The sequence below is a fragment of the Benincasa hispida genome, chromosome 5 (assembly GCF_027475165.1).
Source record: "Benincasa hispida cultivar pf3 chromosome 5, pf3_genome.v1.1, whole genome shotgun sequence".
NCBI classification, from domain to species: Eukaryota; Viridiplantae; Streptophyta; class Magnoliopsida; order Cucurbitales; family Cucurbitaceae; genus Benincasa; species Benincasa hispida.
In genome coordinates, this window is record NC_143482.1 from 57,687,695 (window position 1) to 57,697,111 (window position 9,417).

Genomic DNA, 9,417 nt, shown 5'->3' on the forward strand with positions numbered 1-9,417 from the left:
TTTTTTTTAGTAAAAGAACAATTTAATTAAGTTCGATAAATGTTAATATAAAAATAATTCTTTAATTTTAAGGGTTTAAATAACTAATTAATATAATAATATATTAAATAATATTAAATTTAGTTTATGACTACCTTAATTGTGCTCTTTTTAATTAAGTAATTTTATTTTAATTTCAATATACAAAATTAGTTAATCAAAGATCGATATTTAATTTTTAGATATTCATTATTCTGCCTATCCAAATATATACATCATTTAAATTCCAAGTATTTAATATTTATACCTATAAAATAATATTTGCCATCTAAATAGACCGTTAAAATATTAAAGAAAATATTAATAATTGAAGTTCGAAAATGTGTTAAATAACAATCAAAACGGTGCATGATGTTTTTTCTTTCTTTCTTTATTTATTTTTTGTTAGATATAAGTTTAACATAATTTTTTAAACAAAAATTTGTTTTATATTAAAGCTTGCGAGGTTAAAATAAAAACTTGAAATCATGGAAACCAAATTAGAGATAAAAGATAAAAGGATAAACTCCAAGTTTAGAATTATGTTTAATATATTTTTAAACTTTAAAAAATATTTGTAATGAATAATTTAAATTTATATATTAAAAAAAGACATTGAACTGGTGAAGAATTTTTTAGATATCGTTAGAATTTGAAAATTTATTAGAACACAAAAGTGTAGGTTTAAAAATCTATTTATACTTTGTAAAGTTTATAAATTTGTTAGATCCAATAAATAAATATTGATGGGCTAAAATTATAATTTAATCTAAAAAATAATTTGGATTAGTTTTTTTTTTTTTTTTTTTTTTTGGCTAATAATGAGCCAAACAATATTTTGAACTTAGAAAAGAAAAGGCAAATCAATCATGTATTGTTTTCTGTTTTTTGGTAAGAATAATTTATTATTTTAATTATGCTTCATTGAACCTAACCATAAGATCATAAAAGTTGTAATTATTATTATTAGAAAGCAAAAGCAACCCCCAATGGGTGGTTTCCCCCATCCACTTTTTTTCATCAAAAGTTTGAAATTTTGGACGAAAGAAACAATTTAAATTTATTGGAACGAGAAGAGAAGAATGTGATTTGTAAAAGAGAAAATCTGCATATTGGTATGGTGCTTGCTACACCACTCTGATACTTAAATCAAATAATGAAAGAGTAGATTCAAGTTATCTCATATGAAATCATAATAATGTATTTATAGAGATGGTTTCGTCTCGTTAGGTTCTAGAGTCAATTTGAAATTATTAAATAATCTATTGAGTTGAGGGACGTACCCGATTTCATGTTTGGTTAGGGTCGACCTCGACAAATTGCATGTATTTTTTATGGATTCTCGAGGAAGATCCTATTGAGTATTTGACAAAATATTAGAAGAGTAGTTTGTCCTACATCAGTTAAATTGAAGAATGAGGATAGACTCTAAGCCTATAAAAAGAGTCTTTACTTCTAGTTTCAAGTTGTCCTAGTTAGAATTACTTCAAGTTTAATGTGTTAACTCTAATTAAATTATTTTTGTATTCTCTATTTTGAGAGTGAGAAAAAGATGTGAGTAGTTAAACTTTTAAAAGAGTGCTATAATAATTGGGATTGGGAGAGAGAATTTTCTATACGATTGTAAGAACTTTTTACATAATGGATTTTTTCTGGTCTTTGATTTTTTTTCAAGTTGGGAGTTTTCTTCGTAAATTCTTGCGTATCAGTATTTTATTATTTTCTTTTAATTTCTCTGTTATTTTCTGTTCGTTCGTGCGATAAAAGTGGAGTGTTCTTTTTTTTTTTTTTTCAACAGATCCATGGATGGAAAAAAAATCTCTTTTTGTAGTTGCATATTTCGTTTAGTTTACATATAGAAGTTGATACTTCATGTTTTATTCAATATATTGGCTTTAATGCTTTTGGGTTATGAACTTGATAAATTCATGAGATCAATGCACATGCTCTATTTGATAATTCTTCTAGTAATAAGCAATACTATTATTCATCTTTGAAAAATATTTATTTTTCATACGTAAAAAATAATTAGACTAGATAAATGAACCATAGGTACAAATAAATTATCAAGTTTGATGCTTTGCTAATATTTAAAAATTGAACATTATAATAAAATGTGGATTTGAATGTGTGACTAAAGTCTAATATTCTTTAGAAAATATAAAGATAATTGGTATTGTAAGTGAATACAACTATCTATATTGGTATGATTCAAAAAATAAGAGTTGGACTTCGTATACGTGCAATCGACAATATCATTATATCATTTGTAGAGATATTTGGAACCACGTCTTATTTTTAGCTATGTCTATATTAAATCTTGAATGACGAACAAAAGTTTGTAAGCTTGAATAAATGGATATAGATGATAATTATTGTTTGAGGGAATTTTATTTTTGGCTCATGATTTTAAAAACGAAAATTTCTATAAGTGTAGCTATTTTTAAATTCTAAAAGATGGGGCATTCAAACCATTTTCTCTGAATTTTCCACCTTCTCTAAAAAAAAATATATGTGATAGATTGATAGGATCATAGTTTCCCTCACTTTATTGACATAAAAAGAAATATATATCACATTTACTACTCCTAATTGATATTTCTTCTAGATTATTCAATTACCAATCTAGTATAACATGTCTAGTCAAAATGAGCTTAGCTTAGTGATAATTGATATGACCTTCTACATATATTATATACATCATTCAGTTAAAATGTTCATCTTTTTTTCGATAATGTTTATCTTTACAATAAAACAACCTACTTCTCCAACATTATTTTGCATTTATTTCTTTTGCCCCACCCCTTGACACTATTGTTCTTACTTATTTATTTTGCTAAACCCTAATTCTTTATACAAATTTAGAGTTAGGCCGGTAGATGCATGGTAGAACTCTTGTAGTTATTGCTTTTGATTGTTGGGGGCAATGGTTACTCAAGAACCCATCATCAAATTGGCTTATTGATGAGAGATTAATAAAGCAATCCATATATACGTACGTATATAGAAATATATGTCGGTTATTATTAAGCTAAATTCACTTTGACGATAATAAAAATAGTAGTTAAATTTAAGGTTTAAATATTGTTTTGGTTCATATATATTTTTTTATTTTAATTCATTTTGGTCCATAGACTTTCAACTTTAATTTATTTTGGTAAATGTACTAATTGTGTTCACTTTAGTCTTTGTATTTTTCAACTTTAGTTTATTTAGCCTGTGTAATTTTAAGTTGTGACAATTTTAGTCTCTTGAAAAATGAAAATGAATGGGCTAAATTGATCACAATTTAAGAGAAAGTTTAAAGTACAAGGATCGAAAGAAGCATTTTTAGTAGTATATGGACTAAAATAAACGAAAATTGAAAGTACAAAAAACTAAAATGAACATTATAAAATTACATAGAAACCATAATAACTAAACTTGAAAATACAATGACCATGTATTTAAACGTAAGTTTAAAGTAAATGGTTTCTCAATCATTTAAAAACAAATATCTGAGCAATTAATTCACTAGTTATCTGATATTGTCAAACATCGTAATTTTCAGACGAAAGTGACTTTAGGATTGAAGTAAAAGTGATTTTAACTATTCTAAAATTAATTTAACAACCAATTCCAAAAGATAACATTATACAAGTTTGAAGCTTTTTCCACTATGTAAACACTAACTCCCAACACAAACTGACCATAAAAACTTCAAACATCTGTTTCAGCCATGCATCAAGGATAGAACTTCCTCCACAGTTTAGAAACCCCAACATGGCCAAAACTCAAAAGAGAATAAAGAAAAATACAACTTACGAACAGAAGAAGTTACAAAGAAATTAAAAAAACAGAACAATATTTTGTGTTTCTAAACAGATTATGAACCTGAGAGTGATAATAACATTTGATTCTCCCTTTTCTTCTTCATCTCTCTATTAATCCCTACCCAACAATAACAACAACAAAAAAGAAAGAAAGAAAGAGACCATTGTTTTTACCATTTTTATACATTATATTCCTACCTCACCGTGGACGGCGTAGCACCGGTGAGCTTGGTGGTGGTCGTTACTAAGAGGATGAAACACTGGCTATGTCTCTGCTTGATCTGTTGTATTTCAAGTGGCTTTTGACGAGTTGTCCAGCTGCAAGAGCAGCCATTAGAGAGAGCTCTCCAGCAAGAACAGAGCCAGCTACAATGGTGGCCAAAAGCCTTGCATTTGAGCCTGGAGCTTCTCTGTTAGCGCCTTTAACTCCAAGTAGATTCAGACAAGCGGATTGGGAGGCTAGTTGTGTGCCCCCACCAACTGTACCAACCTGCATAACCAAATCAAATAGATTTAAGGACACTAAGGTCTAAGGAGTAAGGATACGTGTGACATTATATTTACTAAGGTTGGTAGAAGAATCTGACCATACCGTTGGATGTAGAGAGTGAAACTAAAAGTTATGGTTTCATTGTATATCAACGGACATTACGTGATTGTCTCAAATACCCCTTAAGAATTAAAAACTAGAGATCTGATTTAGCATTAGGCGAGAGAAAAGAGTGAGCCTTTCACCGTATAGTTTCTTTTAAGGTTGGTTTGGTAGGTATCTACTTTATAAAACAGTCCAATCCAATTTACGAAAGGAGGTTTTTTTTTCGTAAAAGAAAAGAAAAAAAAAAATTCCCCAAGGAGTTTAAGTGTGAATGTTATTTTGTACTTTTCAAAACTAAAATGAAAAGTTTTAACTATCGCTAATTTAGATTTGTAGTGGTTGATCTAAAACTAGAGATTTAATTTTTTTAAAAAAAGATTGTCTTCATCTAGAGTGGAGATGTTTTTGCATGTGTTTGGAAAGGATCTAAAAAGCAGATCTCTCTCTATTTTTTTTTTTTTTTTTTTTTATATAGAAAAAAGGCCGATCTTAACAATAAAAAATAATGGTATTTTAGGTAATAATTTTTGCATAATTATAATTTTTCAATACTATATAACTGATAATATATTATGCTATGGATGTTTTGTTTGAACTAAAATGAAATTCTCTAAATTTTTCTTAGCTTAATTAGAACTTTAAAATTTAGAATTTAAAGTTTGGAAACTCCAAAAAATACATAAAAAAATGTTATTTTAAATTCTGATTTTTACTATTAGGATCACATGCCAGAAACAAATATAACAAATATATATTAATGGAATCCAAACTAGCTAGAAACCAATTCTGAATTTGATACCAAAGTGTGTCATTTCAGTTTATAAACCTTCAAATATTTTATTTAACATATTCTGCCATTTCTGTTAACTATTTCCAAAAGACTAGACTTGTTTTGAGATCCAAACAGGTAGACATGTATTTATTATGAGAATAGACGTGTGTACATGTACCATTGTTAAATAATTTGCAAAATAAAGAATATTTGGCAACGGCTTTATTTTTACCAAGAAAGAATATTCCAAAAAAGTTTTTACTATTTTCTATCCATATTAAAATAGTCCCTAACTTAAATAGATTATTATAATCAACTGACTATAATAATCATTCATTATACTAACCAAATTAATGCTCCGAACACTCTTTTAACTCCATAAATCTTAACTTCGAATTAAAAAGGTGCTTAAAACCTATATTAAATATATAAACTTTAAACTTTCAATTTTATTAGGGTAATTGACTTTTTCAAAATTATTTAAAATCAACTAATAAGAAATCGTCTATTTTTAGATTTAAAATTGAATTTTAGGTAATAATATGAACCTATGTGAATAATTTTTAAAAAATGTGAAGTAGGATAAGTTAATAATTTATTAGTGAAAATTGAATTTTTTTTTTTAAAAAAGTGACAAAATTGAAAATTTTAAAAACTATTCAATACGTTTTAATTTTGGAGTTTATAAATTTATTAGACACAAAATTAAAATTAAAAATAATTATTAGATATAAAATTGAATGCTAAGTCCGGTCAACCTATATAGAATGACCTAAGTATTTAGAAATCATTCCACACACAAAATGTGAAGATGCAAACAAAAATAAGATCTAAGCCTATAAATGAGCATGTAACCCTTTGTCTTTGTCTTTTTTTTTTCCTTCTTTTTTCTTTGTTTTTTTAATACTTAGAAATCATTTCAAACACCTATGTCATGTACTCCTCAAGATGATTCAAATATTTAAATTTATAAATGGACATTTAAACTTTTTATCACATTTGATAATCATTAGATTTTTAATTTTTAAAAATTAAGTTCATAAGCAATTACTCCTACTAGGGATGAAAGTTGATCCAATTTTATAGGTTTTGGGGTTAATCAAGAACCAAACCAAACTAATTGCTTTTATGAAGAAGAGAACCAAATTTAAGTTCAATAAAAAAACAAAACTAATAGATTGATTTTTATTTGTTTCGGCTTATTATTGGCTTGTTTATCGAATTTTTTTTTATAGTTTTTTTCTTTTCTTCTAAATTTTAATTTATATTTTCGCTTTTGTTTCGAGGGGTCATTTTTGCTCTTTTCAAATTAAAATTGGGGTTTTTTTTATTATTATTTTAATCTTTTTCTAACTAACAAACATATATACACTATAATAGTTGATATTTTCTCTAAATAACTAGTACACATGCATATAATGATTAACTAAATTATAGTTTTTTTATTTGACTAGAAATTCAAGAGTTATGAGTTAAGCCTTTTGTCAGTATGTTATTGTTTTTCTAAACGCAATTGAACAGAAAAAAGGTAAAAGAGAAATCACCTCAATGGAAGGCATGGTAACGGACACATGAAGATCCCTGCCATCATTCACAGCTTCCATCATTGTTATGCAGTAAGAACTTTCCACGTTCTGTGCAGGATCTTGTCCAGTAGCTATGTAAATGGCAGTGACAATATTACTGGCGTGAGCATTAAATCCACCCAAAGCTCCAGCCATGGCGGACCCAGCAAGATTCTTAAGCATATTAAGTTCTACCAAAGCCTCCACGTTCGTTTTCAACACCTTCCTCACCACATCCCCTTTAATTATGGCTTCACAAACCACTGATTTCCCCCTTCCTTCAATCCAGTTCACCGCAGCCGGCTTCTTATCAGAACAGAAATTCCCTAATCACCACAATCAAATGATTTTTCAAACGATTTTGAACGGATTATAATCGAATTCGTTATTAACTTACCAGATATGCCGATCACATCCATGTCAGGGAAATCCTCCTGCAAGAAATCCAGAACGTTCTGCACGCCTTTAGAGACCATGTTCATTCCCATGGCGTCGCCGGTGCTGCAGGAGAATCTCATATAGAGGTTTTTACCAGCAATGGCGCATTTAATGTTTTGCAATCTCGCGAATCGGCTTGATTTATTGAAGACTAGAGCCAGAGTTTCGAAATTTTCAGGTTCTTCAAGAAACATCTTCAGTTGAGCGGCTCTTTTCGCGGAGGCGAATCTCACCACCGGAGCTCTGGTCATTCCATCTCTTAACAAGACGCTGTTGGCTCCTCCCGATAGATGAATCGCTTTACATCCTCTATTTGTACTTGCAACCAAACATCCCTCTGTTGTAGCCATCGGAATTGAAAATTCTCTTCCATCGAGTAGAAGCGGACCTGCAATCCCTACTGGAATCTGGATGTATCCGATTGGCATCTCACAGCACTGCCCTAAAATCGAAGCGTAATCGAAGCCGTCAAGAGGTAAACCGGAGAGAGACTTACTGGTAATCCTTTGAAGCGCCTCACGGCGGATTGCTGCGGCTCTAGCACAGTCTCCGAGTTTCGATTCGAGAGAGTACGATGGAGTAGTCCCAACCACCACGGATTTCACGATTTCCTCATCTTCTTCGTTTAATTTGATCGGAAATGGCGGCGGATCAACGGACTTCGGTACGACCAAAACTGGAGGAGGAACTTGAGGGGGAACAGAACAATCAAGCGCCGCACCACACGGCACTTTCCGCGAATCATCTTTAACAATGGAACGCTCATCATCGTCCTCCGTCGTCCACACATCCCCCGACGGACGGAGAAACAGAGACTGAACGAAATCGATGCCGAAGAATCCGATAAGGTATACAAACGAGGAGACTAAGGCGATGAGAGCAACGATCTCAGATGGAGTAACGAAATGCAGAGGAACAGAGTTCCGGATCTTCTCCCGCCACCGGCTGAGCAGATAATAGACGACGGAGAAGAAGAGCGTGAAGAAGATGGCGTTGGTGATGTACAGAGGGAGGACCAAAGCGTCTGAAGCCTTCGTGGAATCGCCATCGACGGTGTTCCTCGTCGCCTTCGCCTTGGCGGTCGTCGGCTTCGTCGATCGGCAGCGGGCGTCCATAATGATATCGAAGTTGTAGGTCCCAAACGCCGGCGCCGGATCGGACGGTGGTGGCCGGAGAAGGAAATGGCCGCAAGAGGGAGAGAGAAAAAGGAGGCGAAATAGATAGAGATAGAGCAGTAACCGGCGGCGATTCCGGATCAGATAAAAACCAGTTGCCGGCCTGAGCTTAAACGGAGGAGCGATTGTTGTGCAGTATTTATAGGGTTCTTTTTGGTGTGAATTTCCCATTTGAGCTGGGTCTCACTATTATTATTTTTTGATATTATTAATTACTATCTAAGAAAACAAAATATAGAAAAAAATAACTTTTATTATATGTATGTATTACATATAGACATATATTTATTAATTTGGTTGAATTATACAAAATAAATCTTAAACTTTGTAATTTGTATCAAACATACCCTTATATATCCCAAATGAGTTCAAAATTACCCTTATATTAATTTTGAATGGAAATCTTGTGTAAAAAATACACATGAACTTTCAACCGTTAGTTTTTCTCGTCCCTTCTTCAATATAAAATCAATTGTGTGTTAATATACCAAAAACATTTTTTATTTGACTATTTATCATTTTGGTATGTTTTAAGGTAAGATTTTGATTTTGGAATTTTATAAGATTTTGTGGGATTTGATGTTTTAACCTAAAATTTTAGTTCTTATTTTGGTTGCTAGAAAATTGGTCTAAATTAAGAATTGAATAATTAAGAAAAAAATGAGAGTATCTATTGGAAAAAGGATATCTATATAAATTATTTTAAAATTGGTTCTTTTTAACTTAAGAAAACTTCAAACAAACTAATCACCATATTAACGATATGAGCATTTTTCAGCTTTCTTTTTTTAATTTTAAAGTTACTTTTGAAGTGGTGTATATACGATTTCGGTTCATATACTAATGGTGAAAGTATTTTTGAACTTTTTTTTTTTTTTTTTTTAAGTTAAGGGTATTTTGAAAACTTTTAAAAGTTTAGGAGTATCTTTTGAATAAAACTTAATAGTTTTCATCCCAAACTAACAATAAGGGTGTTTTTTTTTTTTTTTTTAACTATTTAATGATATTTTTGAAACTTTTAAAAGTTTAAAGGTATTTTTGC

At 30.2% G+C, this 9,417-nt stretch overlaps 1 protein-coding gene across 1 annotated transcript; it reads right to left on the minus strand.

Moving 5' to 3' along the window:
* Window positions 1-3,586: 3,586 nt before the first annotated feature.
* Window positions 3,587-8,711, minus strand: LOC120078703 (3-hydroxy-3-methylglutaryl-coenzyme A reductase 1-like). The gene is made up of 3 exons (XM_039032999.2): window positions 7,160-8,711; window positions 6,742-7,088; window positions 3,587-4,320 (listed from the first exon to the last, which is right to left on the minus strand). The coding sequence occupies exons 1-3, from the start codon at window positions 8,544-8,546 to the stop codon at window positions 4,075-4,077; spliced, it is 1,980 nt and encodes a 659-aa protein (XP_038888927.2). The 5' UTR covers window positions 8,547-8,711; the 3' UTR covers window positions 3,587-4,074.
* Window positions 8,712-9,417: the final 706 nt, after the last annotated feature.

Bases quoted from the DNA above. Each gene is read 5' to 3' on its own strand.
- LOC120078703 (XM_039032999.2), bottom strand. From the start codon at position 8,546: ATGGGAAATTCACACCAAAAAGAACCCTATAAATACTGCACAACAATC. The intron at 7,089-7,159 runs GTAAGTTAATAA...TGTGGTGATTAG, and splicing joins GGATGTGATCGGCATATCTG to GGAATTTCTGTTCTGATAAG. The intron at 4,321-6,741 runs GTGATTTCTCTT...TTGGTTATGCAG, and splicing joins TTACCATGCCTTCCATTGAG to GTTGGTACAGTTGGTGGGGG.